Consider the following 22,533-nt stretch of genomic DNA (forward strand, 5'->3'; position numbering starts at 1 on the left):
CCATTTTTGTTGGGATTTGTTTATCTTCTATAATTGAAACTTTGTAGCCTTGTGTGGAGGCCTAGGCCGGCCAGGGTGTGCAGAAAGTGTGGCTTCCTACAAACCCAAGCCTCCTGCTCTCTCTGTGGCTGCAGCCATCTTGGTTGGGTTAATTTGCATACTCACGAGAAACCAAGATGGCGGCATAGGTAGACACCTAAACTGCTGCCTCGCACAACAATTTCAAAACTACAACTAAAAGACAGAACGGACACCATCCAGAACCACAGGAAAGCTGGCTGAGTGAAAATTCTACAACTAGAAGGAAAGAGAAAAGCTCACAGAGAATTGGAGGTACGGCAAAGGGTCTTTGTGCGCGTAGAGAGGAAGGGCGGCTGAGAGCCTGGCTGACTTTCTCTGGCGGAAGGGGAAAGGAAGCCCCCGGCCGCACTGAACCCCAGTTCTGACTGCACTGAACCCCAGTTCCGGGCGAGCCCCTGGGGACCCACGCTCTTACGGGGGGAGTCTGGACTTTCGGGCGGAGACTCGGGAGCCAGGGAAGGCAGAAGTCTGAAGGCGCAGCGTGCCAGTGCGCACAAAGGCTGTGGAGGTTGCCACAGGCTTTCCCTAGTGGAAGGGAGTCGGAGGCTCCTGATCGCACTGAGCCCCAGTTCTGACTGCACTGGACCCCAGTTCCAGGCGAGCCCCTGGGGACCCATGCTCTTGTGGGGGGAATCTGGACTTTCAGGCGGAGACTCGGGACCTGGGGAAGGCAGAAGTCTGAAGGCACGCTCGTGCCAGTGCGCACAAAGGCTGCGGAGGTTGCCACAGGCTTTCCCTAGTGGAAGGGAGTCGGAGGCTCCTGACTGCACTGGGCCCCAGTTCTGACTGCACTGAACCCTGGTTCCAGGCGAGCCCCTGGGGACCCACGCTCTTGTGGGGGGAGTCTGGACTCTCGGGCGGAGACTCGGGAGCCGGGGAAGGCAGAGGTCTGCGTGTGCGCGCAAGGGCAAGGCTGCCGGGAAGCCAAGACTGTCTGCTCCACCCTGAGACTCCACCCCATCCAAGCCGAGCACAGAGGCTATTGCAATTTGGCAAGTCTAATCCTATAAGGCTGTCTCCAGCACCGAACTTCTCCCAGCATAGACGCAGCTGATCCTTACAGCCAACTGGCCTGGAGGTCAATTCGTCCCAGTGATACCAACAACAATCAAGACTTAACTACAACAAGGCTGTACACAGAGTCCACAAAGGGGTGCACCAAGAGTGTCCACCTCAGGTTAACTGGGGAGGCCGACCCAATGGGCCATATAGGAAACCTAGCACACAAATTTACCCTACCAACTCAGGGAAGCAGTGAAAATGCGGCGTCAAAGAAACAGATCACAAACGAAAGAAATGGAGGAAAACAAATGACTGGATATAGAATTCAAAACCACGGTTATAAGGCTTTTCAAGAATATCCTAGAAAAGGCCGATAAATATAACGAGACCCTCGAAGATATGAAAAAGGACCAACTAGAAATTAAACATACACTGACTGAAATAAAAAATATTATACAGAGACCCAAAAACAGACTAGAGGAACACAAGAATCAAGTCAAAGAATTGAAATACAAAGAAGCAAAAAACACTCAACCAAAAAAGTAAAAAGCAAAAAAAAAAATCCAAAAAGTTGAAGATAGTGTAAGAAGACTCTGGGACAACTTCAAGCGTACCAACATCAGAATTATGGGGGTGCCAGAAGAAGAGAGAGAACAAGATACTGAAAACCTATTTGAAGAAATAATGACCGAAAACTTCCCCCACCTGGTGAAAGAAATAGACTTACAAGTCCAGGAAGCGCACAGAACCCCAAACAAAAGGAATCCAAAGAGGACCACACCAAGACACATCATAATTAAAATGCCAAGAGCAAAAGACAAAGAGAGAATATTAAAAGTAGCAAGAGAAAAACAGTTAGTTACCTACAAGGGAGCACCCATACGATTGTCAGCTGATTTCTCAACAGAAACTATGCAGGCCAGACAGGAGTGGCAAGAAATTTTCAAAGTGATGAATAGCAAGAACCTACAACCAAGATTACTCTACCCAGCAAAGCTATCATTCAGAATTGAAGGGCAGATAAAGAGCTTCACAGATAAGAAAAAGCTGAAGGAGTTCATCACCACCAAACCAGTATTATATGAAATGCTGAAAGGTATTCTTAAAGAAGAGGAAGAAGAAAAAAGTAAAGACAAAAATTATGAACAACAAATACATATCTATCAATAAGTGAACCTAAAAATCAAGTGAATTAAAAACCTGAGGAACAGAATAATCTGGTGAATATAATAGAATCAGGGGCATAGAAAGGGAGTGGACTGATAATTCTCAGGGGGAAAGGGGTATGGGGGGTTCATGAAGAGACTGGACAAAAATCATACACCTATGGATGAGGACAGTGGCGGGGAGGTAAGGGCAGAAGGTGGAGTGGGAACTGGGTGGAGGGGAGCTACGGGGGGAAAAAGGAGAAACAATTGTAATAATCTGAATAAAGATTTATTAAAATTTAAAAAAAATTTGCATACTCCTGATTGGATGGTGGGCGTGGCTTGTGGGTGTAGCGGCGGTACCGTCAATTTGCATATTACTCTTTTATTAGATAGGATATGTACACTTTTTTTTGTTAGACCCAAACACTTACTCATCCTTGACTCAGATTTTCTTATATTCTGTAACTGATTAGTCACTAATTTTGTTTCATTTTCTTCAAAATATATCTCATTCATTTTTTCAAGATGTTAGGTATTATAATAGGCACTAGGGGCCTGGGACATAATGAGGCTCTTGATTTAAAATCGATCAGAGTGTAGAGGAAAAGACTGATGTATAAACTAAGAATTGTGAAAGAACTTCACAAATGCCACCACATAACCAACACAGGGAGTATTCGTGCCTTGTGTTCCTAGTATTAGCCTCTGAGCAGGCCTGCATTTCCTGCTATCTATGCCTACTCATCTCCCTGGCCTGTATACCCTACCAGACTTATGTTCCTTCACTTTTTTTATCATTTTGCTCCCTAAATCAAAATAATTTTCTAAGGCCTCGAATTCAATAAAACTCTAAACAGTGAAACACTTACCTGACTTTTAAGACCCACTCTCTGTCCCCATGCTCCTCGTTTATTCCCTATTTCTAACACTTCACTTATTCTCTAATTTAATATACAGTTACCTTGTGACCAAATTGTGCCTCGCACAAATAGACACCCAGGTGACATGTGGTAAGTGCTACCAAGAAGTACATGCTACTCTGTGAGCCTGTGGTGTGCCTCCGTATGGTTCATGCATCCTACTTTTATTCAACAAATGTTTACTGAGCATCTGTAGTATTCCAGGCATAGGGCTTGACCAGTCTCCATATTGTCTGTACCACATGTCTCTCCATCTTCATCTCTTTACTCATCACCATCTCCTTTTCACATGCCTTGCATTCAACTCTTTTCTCCTCCAAACTGCCTGCTCTTGGCCTCTCAGCTGAAGCCTCACCTCCCCCAACTATACTATAATTGCCAAATTATTGATCTAAATGCAACTATGTATTGTATTATCTTTCTTATTTTCCACTGTATTCCTGGAGGCTAGGCACAATACCTGAAGCATTCAGTAAATACTGAATAACTGCCGTTATGCATGCAGCATACATGCTAAGTTTTGTGCTTCCTCCTGGGAGCTTATTTAAATACTAGAGGCCCAGTGCACGAAATTCTTGCACTCAGGGCAGGGGGCGTCCCTCAGCCCGGACTACGCCTTCTCACAGTCCAGGAGCCCTCGGGGGATGTCTGACTGATAGCTTAGATATGCTCCCTGTGGGGAGCGGGCCTAAGCCATCAGTCAGAAATCCTTAACGCTGCTGCAGAGGCAGGAGAGGCTCCCACCACCTCCAGTACACTCGCCAGCCGTGAACCCAGCTTCTGGCTGAGTGGTGCTCCCCCATGGGAGCGCACTGACTAACAGGGGGCAGCTCCTGTGTTAAGTGTCTGCCTCCTGGTGGTCAGTGCTCATCATAGCGACTGGTCATTCACCATTTGGTCAATTTGCATATTAGCCTTTTATTATATAGGATCCTTTCTCTCACCTCCTAAAGTACTTCCCATCAAAATTAGCATCAAATGAAGTAAAGCCTTACTGATGCAGCCTCTTTAAGGTCCAGAATATTCCTCATCACGCTAACCCAGTAGGAAATAAGCCTTCCAAACCTGCATTTTTCACCATTGAAATGACTAATTGCTTTGCTATAATGTTGAAATATTCTGCAAAACTGTACAAATAGAGTTCAACAAATTATATTATACCTGGAAGTTTAATAGGTAATGTGGCATAGTAGTCAAGAATAAGGACTTTCAGTTCAGAGAGACCTGGTTAAAAACAAAAGGATCTGTCACTTACTCCCCTGTGACCTTGGGCAAGTTACTTTATCTCCTTTACTCCCAGTTTCTCATCCCCATAATGATCAATAGTGTCTTTTTCATGGAGGTATTGTAAGGAATAAATGAGATAATGTATACGAAATGCTTAGTTTATTATTAATATACTAGGGGCCCGATGCACGAAGATTCGTGCACAGGGGTTGGGTCCCTCAGCCTGACCTGCACCCTCTCCAATCTGGGAGCCCTCAAGGGAGCCCTCTCCAATCCAGGAGTTTCTGTCTGTCTTTGCAATCATATGAGCGAATTGTCTGAGACCCCAATCCAGTTTGGTTTGGTGCTCACAGGATAATTGAGGTCTTTTTCTTATCTTTGCTCCATTGGTAGAGATTGCCTAGAAGTTGCAGGATATCTTCCCTTTAATTTTTCCTTGACACTCTGACTTAACTTATGTCTCTCACCTTTCTTTTCCCTCCATCCCCCACTTGCAACAGTAACTTGCTCCAGGCTCACTTTGCTCTAGTGTCTAGGAGATCCTGCAATGTGTCTGCCACCAGAACTACTATTCCCAGCATTCCTGGTGCTCCCTGCACTCTGGGCTTCCACTTCCGATCCAGAGGCTGCACAAACCAAAAGAACTGTGAACTCCAGCCACCCCAGGCCGGGATGACAGGAACGGACACTCCAGTGGTGTCCCCGGGACCCCAGCCGCTCAGCGCCAGCGCGCAAGCGTGCATAAGGTCCCGTGGACACCCGCCGCGTCACCCTAGCTATACAGAGAGTGGGTGGGCATCCCACCCCAACCCTGGCCACTCGGCGCCTGCGAGCATAGGACCTGAGCAGCAGGGGGGTGGGAATGCCCGCCCCCAGCTGCTCAGCGCCTATGCATGTGCACATTGCCCACAGGCCCGCCACCTTTTCAAGTTAATTTGCATACTCACTCCTGATTAGATGTGGGCATCGTGGAGGTATAGTCAATTTACATATTGTCTATTATTAGTATAGATGGCAAATGAGACAATAAATTTTAGGTGATAGTATTTATACTATTGTTGGCATTATGGGAGATATTCTCTAAATCCCAGCAATCCTGTGTTGTTGTTTTTAGATATATTTTTGTTGATTTCAGAGAGAAAGGGAGAGGGAGAGATAGAAACATCGCTGATGAAAGAGAATCATTGATTGGCTGCCTCCTGCACGCCCCCTACTGGGGATCAAGCCCGCAACCCAGTCATGTGCCCTGATGGGGAATGGAGCCATGACCTCCTAGTTCCGTGGTTGGCAAACTGCGGCTCGCAAGCCACATGCGGCTCTTTGGCCCCTTGAGTGTGGTTCTTCCACAGAATTCCATGGCCTGGGCAAGTCTATTTTGAAGAAGTGGCGTTAGAAGAAGTTTAAGTTTAAAAAATTTGGCTCTCAAAAGAAATTTCAATATTTGTACTGTTGATATTTGGCTCTGTTGACTAATGAGTTTGCCGACCACTGTCCTAGTTCATTGATCGATGCTCAACCACAGAGCCATACTGGCCGGGCCCAGCAATCTTGTTTTAAAAAGGAGGCTGGAGAAGGGGAAAGGAGGTTATTTAGGCCCAGAGGAGCTAAGTGAGTTGCACAAGGTCACACAGCTAGTTAATATCAGAGCCAGCCTGCAAACCCAGCCACTGGTTTTGTGGCTCCAGAACCAGTTCTCTACCCTCCTACACAGACCTGGCTCTCAAGAAGCATCCTCAGAGAGACTATCTCCATGAGGCCAAAACAACCAGTTGGCTCATCATTTGAATGAAAATAAATCTGTCATAATAGTTGTTTTGGAGTCCTAGAGACTCATGGAAACTTTGAGAAAACACGCAAATTAAGTTCAGGAACCCAATGCGGTGTTGGGTGTGTTCTAGCAAGCAGAGCAACAGCACGGGAAAGCGTTCCTCTTCCTGATGCGTGTTACATATTATTTTGTTTAGAGCTGCCACGTGGCTTAGGGAATAAAATCCTAGACATGAGAAGAAGATAGTTGTCTGCGGAGCTCGGGCTTCTTTGTCCTTGGAGAGCTACTGGTATGTTCCAGTTCCCCATGTGACATAACTTTTCAATCAGAGGAGGTTCTCTTGACTCTTCTGGGACAACACTTTTCTTTCTTTTTTCTTTTTCTTTTCTTCCTCCTCACAATGTCTTTCACTCATCTTCTCCATTATAAGACACAATGAGTAGTTCAGGGTCTGGCATTGCCCTGGGGTAAGAGCCTGGATCAGGAGGTGGAAAAGGTATGACCCAGAGGTTAGTGTTTCATCACCAGCTCCCCCAGCACTTACCTTGAGTTACCCCTCCTTCTCACTCCTTTTCTCACACCTCATTCTTGGACTTGCTGCTGCTAGGTTAGCCTTGAGAGTTTCATTTCCTGCTACTCTTCTCTTTATACTTCTTTCTTAAAAATTCAAGTTAATTTTTATTTTCATTTTTTTTATTTATTGAATTTATCAGGGTCACATTGGTTAATAAAATTATATAGGTTTCAGGTGTACAGTTCTGTAATACATCATCCTTGTTTTGTAAATCCAAGAGGCCAACACTAGGTTAAGCAAAGCTAGATTTCTGTAAGAGCTGAAACACTCTTGCTGAGCTGGCTTTTTAACATTCTTAGATCCTTTATAAACAAAGAGTTGAAAGAAACAGACATTTTGATAAATCTTTTCTGGCTGGAATAGAGACTAGAGAAACTGTGAGACTGACCCATCTCTCTGGTTTTTTTTTTTTTTGTGTGTGTGTGTTTTTTTTTTCAGATAGACCACATGGTGCAGGGCCACGCTGCCTTCCCTGAGCTGCAAGCCAAGGCCACAGCCAGGTAACTGCTTTCTTCCTGTGCCCTACAGCTTCCATGCCCAGCTATGTTGAGGGCACTCACTTTAGGCTGAAAGGTGATTTTCAGATCCTGTGGGAAATGAGAATGCCTGGAAGTATGTGGTTATAAGGCAGTCATCCGGGTGATCTAGAGCACACAGGTATTAACTTTTTAAATGATCTAAGGAAATTCAAAGAAGCTAGAGATAATCCAAAATATGCCAGGACCCATGGATGAGAAACTCTGATGTAATAGAAGGAACATGGATTTGGATTCAAAACCTCTTGGGTTCAAATCCAGCTTTACTACTCCTTACCAGGTGTGTAACTTTGGGCAAGTTATTCAACATCTTTAAGCCTGTGTCTTCATCTGTAAAACTCAGAATAATAACTGATATGGAGTAATTGCTAGGATATATCATTAAGTAAAGAAAGTGGAATGCAAAGAAGTGTTGACTATATGTTCCCTTTCATGTAAATAGCAGGCGATATAAGAAAATATATGTGTATGTACTCACTTGTGTAAAAGAAAAACAGGAAGGTTAAACCAGAAACTTAGATTGGTTATCTGTACTGAGTGGATAGAAAGGAAATGCAAAGACTAGGGGGACAGGAACAGGACAGTAGGTGGACATGGCACTTTTCTGAGTTCTTTTTGTACAACTGTCACTATTAGAACTATAGTGATGCTTCATGTGTCCCTGAAAATAAATACATAGAAAGATAGCTAAAGAGATAGATAGATACCAGGATATGTGTGTGTGGTGGGGCATGGGTAAAATGAAATACAAACAGTTAAAAAAAATGAGCCTATTGTGTTAGTAATGAATACCATAATCACACTAAAGAGGGTTTTGGAAAGAGAAGAACTAACCTATGTAACTTTGGGAAAAAATATTTTGACAATAGGCTGTATAGCTACAGATAAAATAATTGTACATAAATATTGTGTCGTAAATACCAAATTTATTTTTCATAGATGTATGGGTTCGCCATTCTGAAACTCCTTTATGTGTATACTACATTGAGCAAATAAAAAATATATGTGTATAGTGAGAGACAGGTTTCTTACAAATCAGGAAAGGGGAAGGTTAGAATGAACCCTATGGTACTGGGTGGAAATCAGAGGTATTAAAATCAATTTGTGATTGTTTTGTGGATATAAATAAAATAAATACAGATGTGTGAGCATACATACCTTCATCTCCTAGCTCCCTCTACTGAGATGGCCTGGAAGCAATGACACCCTAGTACTAATGTGAACACTTAGCACCAGAGCTTGGTGATACACTCATGCATATATTTCTGCGAAGAGGGGCTATAACTATCATCAGATTCTTGAAGGACTCCAGCATGTATAAGCCACTAATACAAAGACAAGAGGAATGGATTTGGAGCTCAGAGATCTAGATTAATACCCAGCTCCAACATGTATTATGTGTGAACAAAGTGTCCTCATCAGAACATGGGGAGTAGTTATGAGAGAACCAACCTCTGATAACAGAATTCGCTTGGAGATTAGTGAGGTAATGTCTTTGGCAAGGCTATGAAAACTGTACTCTGACAATTATGACAAATCCTACTACTTCTGCTACTATTACCAATGATTATAAAAGAGGAAGTTTTTGCCATGGTTGTTCTAGGGCAGTGGTCAGCAAACTCATTAGTCAACAGAGCCAAATATCAACAGTACAAATATTGAAATTTCTGTTGGGAGCCAAATTTTTTAAACTTAAACTTCTTCTAACGCCACTTTTTCAAAATAGACTCGCCCAGGCCATGGTATTTTGTGGAAGAGCCACACTCAAGGGGCCAAAGAGCCGCATGTGGCTCGCGAGCCTCAGTTTGCCTACCACTGTTCTAGGGTGAAACAGCAGATGTCAATCATCCATAACCTGCCTGACTTCTTGTGGAAAGGATAATGGAGTAGCAAGAACACAGGGCTGGAAATTAGAGGTGAGGATGGATTCTTGTGTCAGTTCTGCCATAAATGCCTTGGTGACTCAGTTTCTTCATCCATAAAATCACAATAATACTGCCCTCTTTTAGAGGTGTTATATAGATGAAAGTAGATCATGGCAATGCCAATCTGTGAAGATCTTACAGCTCAACACAAACCTAAAGGATAGTTAGACTTTGTAAGGAAATACTCAAAATATCCAGAACTTTCTCCTATAGATGAACCTCATGTGAGTAGTTTTTACTGAAAATAGGAAAGAAGGATTTATGGATTAGCATGTAAACTCAGAGAAACAGCAGCATAACAGCCATTAATAGAATTCAGTCTTGGAGTCAGACCGGGATTTAAGTCCCAACTCTTTCCACATGGGAATTGACTTCCTACCCCTTTCCAGCCACCTGCTTGGGTTTCACCTTTTGTTTCCCTTTGGAACTAAGTTTCACCAAAGCATTGCCTATACTCTTGGTCACTATTTCCTCACTTTGAACTTCCCCTTTTCCCACTCCAGTGTAAATTCTGTCACCATTGGCCCCTGAAACATTTATTGTTAAGGTGCTAAATGACCTCTTCTAAGTCCTTAGGATGTGACCCAGGCCCCTTGAGCTCTCAGCAGTATCTGGCACCAATACTTTTGCTCTCCTTTATTAACACTCTTTTTCCTTGGCTTTCTTTCTGGAATGTCACCCTCTTCCAGTTTTCCTCCTGTGTCTCTGACTCCTTAATCTTCTTCTCAAGTTCATGGTGTTTTTCTTGAACATAACATCAAAGCTCATCATAACTAGGTTCTCTCTTTGCCTTCTTTTCCCAGGTGATCCCATCCACACTCTTGCCTTTATTTCTTTCTATAATTTGAGGATTCTCAAATTTTATCTCCAGCTCATCTATTGAGTATGTATTCAATAAATGTTGGTTCTTTTTCATTTTTCTTTCCTTATATTGCCTTGCAAAGGAAAGTTTATCTCTATCTTATCAGGTCTATGAATATTCTAAGACTATAGGACCCATTGTCCTTCAGGGCTTAGAAAGAAATGGGTTTAGCTATTATTATTAAAGTGAAGCAGGCTGTTTGAAAGGGACAGCTAATCCCATGGAATTGGGAACCATGTGCCTCTTTGGGTGTGACTTCGGGGCTCTCTAAAAGCAGGCCACCCCTGTCTCAGAGCTTAGCATCAGCAAATCCTATTTGGAACTGAAGAAACATGTGTTGATAAACAGATTTAGTATTTTATACTCTTGATTTACCATAATCCTTTTAGACAAGACATCCCTGAAGAGAAATGTCTTGAGAGCTTAGAAATTAAGTAAACACGAGCTAGATGTGCCCATGCATGTAACTGACAACCAAAGTCTCCCTGTATGTGGGGCCAAACAGCCAGAAATGGTTCTGCTTAGCCAGAGATCGCCTTGCATTTGATCCTAACTTGAGCTCTTTTCCTCTAAACTACATGTTGTCTTAATTCTCTTAGACTACCTTGACCACCAGTGTCTTAGAATGAGGTCCTGGTGATGGTGGGGTTCGGTGGAGAGATGTTGGCACAGTCCATAAGTACTAGATTCCAGGTTGGCAGCAGAGCAAGGGTTAAAGTCCATTCTCCAGACTGTCTGATGATACTCCTAGGCTCATTAAATACAGGCATAATATCACAGGCATATTATGCCTGTATCATTAAACCTACTTTTAATGTTCATAATATGCCTGTGAATGTTTGTCTATTTTCCCCTAAAGGGAAAATACAAAAGTGAAACACACACACACACACAAAGTCCCTGATTTTGTTACTGGCAATGTTGGCAGTGAAACAGCACCCGTTGTTACCAGTGAAGTTAGACCTCAGCAGAGAAAGAATTCAGAGCCAAGAACTCAAGTTATAAGATAAAGTTTATTTATAAATTTACAGAGGTAAGCAGGAGTGAGCCAGCTGGGATGCATGGGCTCAGGAAACAAGTTACAGAAGCAAAATAAGGCCCTTGGAGCTTAGGAGAGAGAAAGGCACCAGGGGGAAGAAGGGGTTGGGGAGGGAAAGGTACAGGCATGCTCCAGAGAGAGAGAGTGCTGGGTCCTGCTCTTGAGAGTTTTAAAGGACTGGAATTTTAGGGGCAGTCTAAGGGGAGGATCTCAAAAGAATAGTCATCAGCTTTATGCTGATGGGCCAAAATGAGATTTATCCCCTTAACTTCATCCGTCCTTGGGTATGGTTGGCACAAATGGCACTAATAGGATTTCTGCTATCTATCTCCCTGAGTAGGCTAATTTAGGCTATTTATTCCCCTGGTTGAGGAGGAGAAGTGTAAATTATTTACTGTTAAGTGTCCTTGGTTAGGAAAGATAGGATTTTTCAAGTTATTAGATGGCTGTAAACTGCTTGGCCATTTAACTATCTGTCTCAGTTTCCCTAATTACACTTGCCATGTATGTCTTACTAACTTGTCTCATTTTCACGGAAATTATACACACACAAATAAACATATACATGCTCACATAACACACAAACACACTCGTGTGTGTGTGTGTGTGTATGTGTGTGTGTGTTGTGTGTGTGTATAGAGCACGAGAGAGGAAGAGAGAGAGAGAGGAAAGAGAAGAGAGAGAGAGAAAGAGAACACATTTGCACACCAGGTATTGATAAGCATTCCAAAGAAAAATAGAGATGGGTGAGGAGAAACATGGAGTGAGGGATGTTGGGGTGATGGGTGGGAACTATTTTAGGTAGGAAGCCATCCTTGAGGAGGTGACACTTGAGCAGGACTCTGAATAAAGAGTGGGACTAAACTATGGTTGTAGGGGAGGGTCCCTCCCGTCTGAAGGAACAACAAGGCACAAGGCCTTGAGCAACTCTGGGACACTGGGAAGGCCATTGTGGCTGGACCAAAGTTGGGAGACAGCGGGAGACTGGTGAGGGCAGCATGTAAGCCAAGGGCCAAACCATGTGGGTCATTGTAGACAATTGTAAGGACACTGGATTTGATTCAAGTTTTAGTTTTTGAGCAGGGGAAACATGATTGAATTTACCTTTTAAAAGGATTAATTTGGCTCTCATGGAGAGTAAACTAGACCATTGGTGGGAGGGAGAGACAGAGTGGAAGATATGGCTCCTGACCTCAGTGAACTCAGTCTGCAGGAGCAGGGGGAATGTAAGTAGAGGAGCCCAGCCTGGTCCAAGTTGCTTTTGCTGAGGTCCCTGCAATCAGTAGTCATTTCTCATTGTGATTCTATTGTTTTCAGGTCTTTTAAGATTGTCAGCATGAAGTTCTCCTAATTCATTCTCTTAACCTTGCTTTTTCCCGCTTTCTCTGGATTTTTCAGTTACTCCTTTTGAGGATAATCTATTTTTCTTGATCTCATTTATTTCTCAGACCTCTTTTGTTTCTGTGCTTTCCATAATTTCTGTGAACCAATTTCATAAGGCAAGGAAGAGAATTTTGGGCAAGAGGGGGAAAATAGGCAAACATTCACAGGCATATTATGAACATTAAAAGTAGGTTAGTGCAGCTACAGCATGGTGTGTGCAGGGGTGAGGAGGGAGAAGGAATGGAAAACATGTATGTAACACAGTGTAATGTAGGGAGAGCTAGATAATAAAGAACATCTTATGCCAGGCAACAGAGTTTGTACTTCATCTCGAGGACACTGGGGAGGACCTGCTGAAGGGTTTAGATAGGGGTGGGCATCATAATCAGAGTGGCATTTTAGAAGAATCCCAGGAAGGACTGCAAAAGTTAGGAGGCCAAAGCTCTAATCCAGGCATTTGAAGATGACCTGAATAAAGTAGAAGCAATGGAACTGGAGGAAGTTGTGCTGGGAAGAGAAATATTTAAGATCACAAATTGACAGGTCCTAGTGAGAAATTAAATTGAGGAGCTAAAGGAGAAAGAGAATAGTAAAAAATGGTACCCACTTGACTCTGCCCCCAAATGGTTGCTTGAGCAATGGCTTCAATGAGATTGGCTTTGATTAGCTCAAGGAACCCAAAAGGAAAAGCGAGTATACCAGAAAAGACGATGTGTGTCACATTATATTTATGTTGAGTTCCCTTTGGACATCCAAAAGGAAGCAGTTGATGGATGGTTGGATATTTGACCTGGAGCTCATGAGAGTGAAGTGAGCAGGAAATAAGGCCATATATTTGGGAGTCCTCAGCCCTAGAGGGTAACTGGAGCCAGGGGAGGAGGAGGAGATCACCCAAGGATATATAAAGAGTGAGAAGAGGGACAAGGACAGATCTCTGGGAGACTTCACATATCTAAGGGACAACAAAAGGAAAAGAACCAGATAAAGAGGAGGTAAGAAAGCCAAAAGAATATAGTGTCCCGGAAACAAGGGAAAGAGAACAAATGTGTAAGAAGTGGTCAAATGGTGCAAAATATGGAAGAAAATTCAAGTACAATAAAGGCAGAAAATGGTCCATTGGAGTTAGGGAAAGGACACAGTATATTTTATTAGACCATGTATTCTGGTTTTTGGTTTGAAAGTAGGGTCACCATAATTCTGAGCAGCCTATGAATCCAGAGAATGACATGATTTGCGGAGAGGGAGAGGAGGGGGAGAGATTCCGGGGGTGCTGTCCGTATTTAACATTGTAAGCAATAATGTCTGAGAAAATTCTTCCCTGTCTCTCGGATTTTTTTTTAAAGTGGGAAATTAATCTCCTGTGATGGGAAAGAAGAGAGAACTGTTTATTGATCATCTATCATTTTATAGGGCTCAGGACTCTGTCTTTAATATTCATGGGGGACTGTAAGGTAAAAGCATTAACTCTGATTGCAAAACAGTGAACTAGGTTTGGAAAGGTTTGGTGTACCTGATCACCCAGCTGGTGAAGTTACTTTGTGAATGCTCAAACTATATTTTCTCCATCATACACAATGGGCCTAGGGCAGCAAGAATTTCTCCCTCTGAGACAGGATGGATGAGCCCAGAGTTCATGAGAGGGAGGGAGAGCAATCCACTTGGAACAGTCAGTATGTGATTCCCGAGCTGGAAGAGGGCTCACGGCCATTGGAGAAGGAATTGATAAAACATGCAAAATGAATCAAAGTCAGAACCCCAAAAAGGTATCATGTGAGGTTAAAATTATGTGAATAATGATGTGCATTCGTTATTTTAATGTTTTCCAAGTGCATTTCATTTTGAATGATATACTCAGATAGCACACATGGTCAGGTATAATTGAAAAAATGTGCAGGAGAATGGCTGCATTCAAAGAATAAACATACAGCTGTGAGGAGGTTAGGAGTCAAGGGGGTAAGCATATGCCCCATCCCCCAGGGATCTCATTAATTCATGAGTGACCATATATGTAGAGGCTAAATGAATCTCACCGTGTGCAAAGACCCGCAGTCAATGAGACAATGACGAATCAATAGTAATTAGGCCTATTGGTTCTTATTGACCCAGATGTCTGAAACCAAATGCCCTGCCCTGAGATGCCTTGAGAGGCGAATGAAAACACTTACAAACTTCTTTTTAAAAAATCCCTTTACTCTCAGTGCAGTGATGCTGTTCTGAGGAGGAACGTTGCTACAATGAGTGCAGACTCCCCTTCTGGCTATGAAGGATGTCCTCAAGGTTTTGGTTGTCATTGTGGTTCCTGTTGGACCAGGAGCAGAGAGAGTTGGGAAATAGAAAACCGGGATGGATTATGTTCCATCCAGATAGATGGTTTAGGCCTTACCTTGCATGGAGGCCATGAAGAGTCTTTTTCCTAAGACTGTCATAGAATCATGCTAAAACAGGGTTTGAATGTGGGGCTTTGACAGATCATTTCTGACCTGGAATACAGAGAACACATGGCTTCAGCACCACTCAGAGGAGGGTGTAAATGTGGACTTGGTCACCTGTCCGCACCTCTTTGCGAGTCTCCTCTGCTTTCCTCGCCGGGCTGTGGGGGAAGGCCTGGTGCACACTCAGGGAGCTCAAGTTGATGACAGTGTGGAGGGGGAGCCTTTTTCCAAACACATTGCCGTCCTCCTAAAGTGATCGAAGGCACACTTTTACAGATGGGAATGAGGTGTCCAGCAGGAGCAAAAGATTGCCTGGTAGGCAGGGCCGCCGTTGCCTCCACTCAGGAATACATCACACAGGCGCACACATTCTCACACATATACTCACTCACGCACTCACATAGAGCATTTTTGCTTTCCTACCTTTTCTATATTAGAGTTCCACTTAAAATTTGTATTTATTACAAAGGTTTGAAAACCACTGTTCTACTCATTTCTAATCTAACAACTTTCAGGAACGTCATGAGCTCATTGGGAACACTCACAGTGCTACAAAACTGGAACTCAAAATCTCTGAGCTGTCCTCCTAAAACGTTCTAAAAATGTAAATCATAAATACCATCTAGGTGTCTTAGATGTCAGCCTTCCTTGGACACTGAATTCCTGGACTTTTTTTCCTGCCATTATTCAAGCCCTGTTTTTCATGGTTAAGGCCATTGTTCCAAAGACACCAGTGGGAAGTGACATGGATGCCAATCTTTGATAAACCCACTTTCTTCTAGACGTGTTGGTTCAAAGCTTTAAGAAGGAAGCACCTTTAAAAAGGGGAAGGCACCACCTTTAACCTTTGTGACATGCAATGAAATTTAACTCAGGGAGGTAGGTATGGTGACACCATTTGACTGTATGGGGAAACTGAAGTTCAAGGAGGCTGTCACTGTTACCTCTGGGGTAGGTAGGGCAAGATCTGAACCCATCATCTCAGCCCCTTGTCACCTGACCATGTAAAGACTGAGATAGGTAGTCTGACTCCCTCATCCTACACGTGAAGAAACTGAGGCTTAAAAAGGAGAGAGAACTGACACAATGTCATTTGGTGGGTGAAGTTGAGAAACCAAGTCTCCTGATTCCTGATTCTAATTGCATTTACTCCTTCCTGTCACTTCCCTTAGCAAATTCTGATCCTGAGCCTGGGCACGTATATTTGTCTCCATTCGTCATCTCATCATTATTATTATAATTACAAATACTAATTTTTTAAAATCCTTTGCATATGTACAGTATTGCACAGCTTACAGAATACTGCATGTTCACCTACATAATCTCTTTTGATCTTGACAATAACCCTATGAGGTAAGTTGGACAGGGAACATGTATCTGGTTTTACAGATGCAAAGAAAGTGGTTCCGAAAGTTTGAATAACTCTTTCGTGGTTACACACCTCCTAGGGGCAAAGCCTGGTCTTCTGATCCCAAACCTTCGCACTTTTCCCTATAGCACACCACCTTTTCTTGGTGATAGTACAGTGATTTCTGAGTACGGTGTGCTAGTTTCCATGGGTTTCAGGCAGTTTCTTTGCTGAAGCTTTTGGGGCTCTGCTTACTTTCTGGATCTGGTGTGGAAGTACAAATGGTTTCTTTCTGCAGAATAATTTGCTCCCCAACCCTACCCCCCTCTTAAAAACAAAATCCACTTCTCTTCCAGATGCCAGAGCATATATGCATATTTGAACAATCACCTGGACCTGATTAAGAAGGCTCAGCCTGTGGGTTTCCTCACTGTTGATTTACATGTTTGGCCAGATTTCCATGGCAACCGGTCTCCTTTAGCAGATCTGACACTAAAGGGCATGGTAAGTGACAGCCAGTCCTTGCACAAAGGTGAAGGCAGGCCAAAGGGGCTGCAAAGATCAGGAGAAGCAAAGTGAGGAGAAAGGAAAGAGGGAACATTAACAAAACAGACCAATGGCCCGCTGGCTTCTCACAGATGCGTCCTCTGGGGAAGGCTCTTGATCCTCCCAGGATGACCTGCTGAAAGTTCTCATTGTTTCCGAGGCAACCTTCGTTGAAAGCAGTATTTCTTATATTTAGCTACCACTGCCTCTTTTTCCCCTGGAGTGGCCTGAAGTCGTGAGCCCCTGCCCGTGTCGTTTTTATATTTACATCAGTTTGAAGAGTTATGTTTTCCATCGCCATCCCCAGGCCACTAGGAAAGTGGTAAATATTACCCCCTATTACCACACATCTGCCCAGGCTCTGGAGGTCAGGGTGCTCAGAGGCCATGCAACATTATTAGGATTTCAAATGGAACTGTGGCAAAAATAAAATAGAATTAGTAACTTGTGGGTGAATAAATTCAGCTATCAGGGTCCCTCCCAGTGCAGAGATTCTGGGCCCTCCTGGAGGGGCCAGGGTGAACTTGGTGGGAGAGCTCATAACCACCTAAGCCAGGGGTCCTCAAACTTTTTAAACAGGGGGCCAGTTCACTGTTCCTCAGACCGTTGGAGGGCCGGACTATAGTTTAAAAAAAAAAAACTATGAACAAATTCCTATGCGCACTGCGGGCCCGGGACGAGTCAGCTGCTAAGCAGGACAGGCAGCAGCACCCGGCAGGCTGGATAAACGTCCTCGGCGGGCCGCATGTGGCCCGTGGGCCGTAGTTTGAGGACCCCTGAAAGCCAAGGCATAAGATCTTGATGGGCAAGTTAGATTAGGCAGCTGAGACTAGTACAGCCCTCGAGAGTCATGATTAAGGATGGACAAAGCCTGTGAGAACTAGAGAAACAGAGTTAAGCTTCAGTTACAAGAGGTGAGGAGAAGCCACAAATAATAAAATAAGCCATGAATTTAAAATCCTGAGAGATGTCAAAAAGCTGAGAAGCAGAGTGCCAGGTAAACTGAGGCGGGAGCAGTGAGCAATGCATGGTTTATGCACCACGTGGCCTGCCGGCTTGAAGATCTTCAGGACTCAGAATTCTGTGGTTTGTAATTCATTTCATTGAGGTGGTTTTAAATAGCTTTATGATGCCAGCAGGAAGACCTGATCTTTATTTTCATTACCATGTTGACATAATCAACTTCTGCTGATAAAAGGGAGTCAAGGTGAAAAGAAAAGAAAATTGGACATAGCAAGGGTTATGACTGTCTGGAGTCCGTGAAGTGTGTCCACAAACAAATCATGAACCCGTCTCCTTGTTTGTCCTGTGAAAGCAAAGGAGGATGTCTCGAGAGGGTCATATGGACACAGGCTGCAGCTGGACAGACATAACTGACTCTCTGGGTGCAAAAAGAGGTTAGGGGAAGAACACATTTTATATGGGTACAAAATGAGGGGCATTTTTAGACACTTAAGATGCTAAAGAAGTTACAAGGTGTGACTAGTTCATAAAATGACCCTGAAACAGAGCAAGTTATATAGTAAAGTGATCATGGACCTGGAGTCCTCCCCTTGGGGACCTTCCCCTGCCAACATCTGTCTACCCCGTGTCAACACCCCAGCATGACAGGTGCCATGGTACCCAGTGGCTTTTGTCTATTGCTTAAAGCCAAGCTTGACATCCAAAGACTTAAGAATTAAAAATCACAAGGACATTCTAATAAAGGTAGCCCAAATGCAGAATGTAATTCCAAAGGAGTCAGTTGTGCGTGTGATTATTAAATATATTTTTATTGATTTCAGAGAGGGAGAGGGAGAGAGAGATAGAAACATCAATGATGAGAGAAAATCATTGATCAGCTGCCCCCTGCACACCCCCTACTGGGGATAGAGGCAGCAACCCAGGAATGTGCCCTGACCTGGAATAGAACCGTGACCTCCTAGTTCATAGATAGATGCTCAACCACTGAGCCACGCGGACCCTGCTCAGTTGTGTTTTTTGAAGAATGCCAGCCTCATTAGGGTAAGAGCTTACTTACCAAAGCACATTTTGCATGGGGAAATATGCCCAATCATATAGAAAAAAAAAAAGAAAAACTCTGATAGGTTCACCTTTCTAAAAAGGTTTTGTTTTATAAATATATTTCCTAGATCACCTGATACTTCTCAGCAATGCTTTCCTTTCATAACTTCCCTTGTATTAGGCTTACATTTGAAGAGCTGTCATTCCGTGAGTTATTATCAGAACACAAAACGGTAACTAGATAAGTTAGAAAGAAGGAACTTTGGAGCTAAAAAAATCTCCCCCCAACCCCAAATCTCTTCCTCAATCCAATTTTGAGTGACATCAAAATAATAACCCGAAAAAATCCAGTGTCATGTTACCCTTCAGAACCTACAATGACTACTGTCTCTAGCACTCATTCAGTAAATATTTACTTGGTACCTACTTATGTGCCAAGCTCTGCTGTAGATACAGTAAGGTACAACAATTCCTACATTCATGGAGGATGTTTCAAGGGAGGGAAGGGGAGTGCTTGATAAAACATATGCATAGCAACTAGGATTGTCAAGATAATCCCCAGAGGGCAAGAACCCAGGTATGATTTCTTCTTTTGGCTCCTGCAACATATCCCTGGGCACATACTAAACGTGTAATATGTACTTACTGATAATTGATAGTCAACATAGACATAACAAAGAGTTCATTTATTTCTATAAAAATTATACATATGAGCAATTTGCTAGTACTAAATGGGTTAGTTGCTACTCTTATTATTCATGTGATAAGTACTTAATACCAATGTTAATGTCCAAGTAAATTGAGGCTCCCATTTTTGTTATAATTGGGAGCACTTTTGTTCATCAATTAATTTTTTTAACAAACACAGGCCCTGTTAGAGGTGGTGGGGGATATAAGAGTAGTCATAATTCCTGCCCTTGGGAATGGGACTGTCTTTGGGGGCAGACAATATATAAGCAGGCAATGGGGATACTGGGTCAAGCTCCAGATGCCACTCAGGGTCCAGGGCTCCCTGGATGCGTAGAGGATGATTGCCCAGCCTGGTCTCAGTAGACGGGAAAGGCTTCAGATTGGAGGTGACATTGACACTGAGTTGACATGGGGAAGAGGGTTCGGACTCAGGGAAATCATAGTAAATGCAGTGTTGCGGGAGGCGGGGGTGAGGAGAGAGAAAGGCATAGTGAAGGTCTATGATTTGGGTTCCTTGTTTCTTACCACTGATAGGTCACATTCAGCATTAGATCTTGATAATAAAAAAGGAAGACATTTCCTCATAAAACCACTGGGCACTCCCTCTGCTCTTTCTGCTTCGGCAACATCACTCTCCCAGTTCTTTACGCCTCAATGACCTTCATTCAGTCATTCAGTGCTTATTGACCACCTACTGTGAACACAGAGGAAGAGAAACTGTACCTCTCCCAAGTGCACATGAAAGTGGGGAGATAATGTGTGTGTGTGTGTGTGTGAACATACTAGTAATCATCATGCTGTGTGATCCCTGTAATACAGACGTCTTGCAAACTGAAGGAAGTGCTCAGCAAATATCTGACTTTGAATTTTTTCTAAAATGTGGCTTTAGGTCAGCAAGCTCTCCTGCAATCTTTCTCAACTTCATTTGAAAATAATGAAGCCCGGCTGGTGTGTCTCAGTGGTTGAGTGTCAACCTATGAACCAGGAGGTCACTAGTTCAATTACCAGTCAGGGCACATGCCCAGGTTGCGGGCTCGATCCCCAGTAGGGGGCATGCAGGAGGCAGCCCATCAATGATTCTCTCTCATCATTGATGTTTCTATCTCTCTCTCCCACTCCCTTCCTATTTGAAATCAATAAAACATTTTTTAAAACATTATAAAAAAAGAAAATAATGAAGATGCAAAAAAAAAAAAAAAAAGCATAAACTCAAGCTGACTTTGACAATTAAGATGACCCTGAACTAGGAAAATTAAAAATGACATTCTCAGAGGGAAACTGGGAAGATGGGAAGATGTTCCAGAATCTAAAAGATTAAATGTAACCTGTTTGATAAACATAATAGATGGCATGTGAACAAATAAACCACCAGCCTCACAAGTGTCTGGGCCCCTCGGCCTCCTGCTCCCTAGCTTAAAAATAAATGAAGGGCCCCTTTAAGACCAAACACAGGGCAGTCCTCTGCTGCTGTGGTTAGGGCTTCTTGTTTTGTTTTGTGTTTTGGAAGCAGCAGTGGGTTTAATTTCCCAGAACTCTTCCACAACCCAAATCTTATCTTCCCCTTCAGTTCAGTCCATTAGAAAACTGCCAACCCAAGAAGCCGGCGGGACAGGAAGTGTGATTTGGGGTAAATGGTGACGGCCTGCATGCTGAGGAGCCTGAGCAGATGGTTACCCCGGCAGGGGCAGGGAAACCCTGTGGATTTGGAGGAGGGGTGTAGTTTTGCTTGTCGACTGTCTGTCCTGGGGTTAGAAAGTCAGGCAGGAGTGACCCACCTCTGACCAACAAATCCACACGAAGTAAAACTGCTGCCTCTGGGGCTTGGCCCCTGGCCGTAGATCTGAAGAGCCCCAGCCAAATTTCAGGGAGAGGGGTTGGAGTAAGTCATGTGGACTGAATGCTGGGAAACACTGAATATGGATAACTCTAGTTAGAATGAATGAAAACAGTGATGAAGTGAATCCATTAGGAAAAACACGTTGCATACAAAAAAAAAAAAAGTACCATTTTGAATACTTAAAGAAATGCCTCTTAAAAAATTATTTACTACCCAAACTAAAAGAAAACATTAAAAGCTCCTTGGCATATTCAATAGGGTTTTTTAAAAGGTATATAGCTCAGTGAAATATGTCAGAAACTTATTAGGATGAAAAGTCAATGGAATAGGGAAAAAACAAAAAAGGGAAGACAACCAAAAATACAATAGCAGAATTAAAACCTGCATTGAAGGCAACAAAAATCATAATTTTTACTGGAGAAAATAAGGAGAGGGCTGTCCTAAGATGTAGCATATATTTTAAATGTGTTAGAAAAACTGTTTGAAGGTGGGGGCTCTGGCTTCTTTACTTTTTAAATTGCAACAGTGCCTAGGTCAGAGACAGGCACTGAATAATTGCCTATGGTTAAACAATCATTTTAATCTTTATTTGCCAAATGAGGAATGAAAAGTGACTTGCCCTGCCCGGGGTCCCAATGCCAGGAAATTGCCGAGCTTCAATAAGCATGAATCCTGACTTTTCAGATGTACACCCCATGAGGCGTCCTGAAACTCTGGACTCTTAAAAGGAGTCATAACAGCTACATCATGCGTGGCTTAATTCTGAGCCACACTCCTCAGCTGGGTCCTTGCTCCCCTGTTCTGACCACCAGCCTTCTTGCTCTTTCTCCCATTTTCATCCTTGCCTTGGTCCTTGGATTAAAGCTCTGACCCTGTCTCTTCTCAGTAATGGTTCTAGTTTCCTTCCCAACCTGACTGACTCAGATTTCAAAAGTAATTGCCACTCCGGTTCGACCTGGCTCTCGACCCTTCCACTTTAGGTGCCTACCCTCATCAGCAGGAGCAGGGCACAACCCAGGCCTCCTTCCACCATGCTTGATAGAATCATTTTCTTTTGTCCTGCTAATAGTTGGCTGCCTGCCATGTGGCTAGCTATTTTATATCTCCTTTGATGATGCTGTATCGACCCACAGAACGAGGCTAAAAAAAGAGATGGCGATTAGGGGGTGGGCAACTTAACAGTATGTCTGGACCAAGTAGCCACCTAT

General features: G+C 43.3%; 1 protein-coding gene across 17 annotated transcripts in view; it reads left to right on the forward strand.

The window, feature by feature from the left end:
* FGGY (FGGY carbohydrate kinase domain containing) overlaps positions 1-22,533 on the forward strand; it is a 420,488-nt gene that overhangs the window by 287,939 nt on the left and 110,016 nt on the right. For all 17 annotated transcript variants that reach the window (XM_080655847.1, XM_080655856.1, XM_080655850.1 and 14 more), the window contains 2 exons: positions 7,162-7,223; positions 16,605-16,752. In XM_080655847.1, the coding sequence (XP_080511973.1) occupies positions 7,162-7,223; positions 16,605-16,752 (210 nt within the window). The remainder of the gene's footprint in view (positions 1-7,161; positions 7,224-16,604; positions 16,753-22,533) is intronic.

This window comes from Plecotus auritus, assembly GCF_963455305.1.
Source record: "Plecotus auritus genome assembly, chromosome: 2".
Classification (NCBI taxonomy): Eukaryota; Metazoa; Chordata; class Mammalia; order Chiroptera; family Vespertilionidae; genus Plecotus; species Plecotus auritus.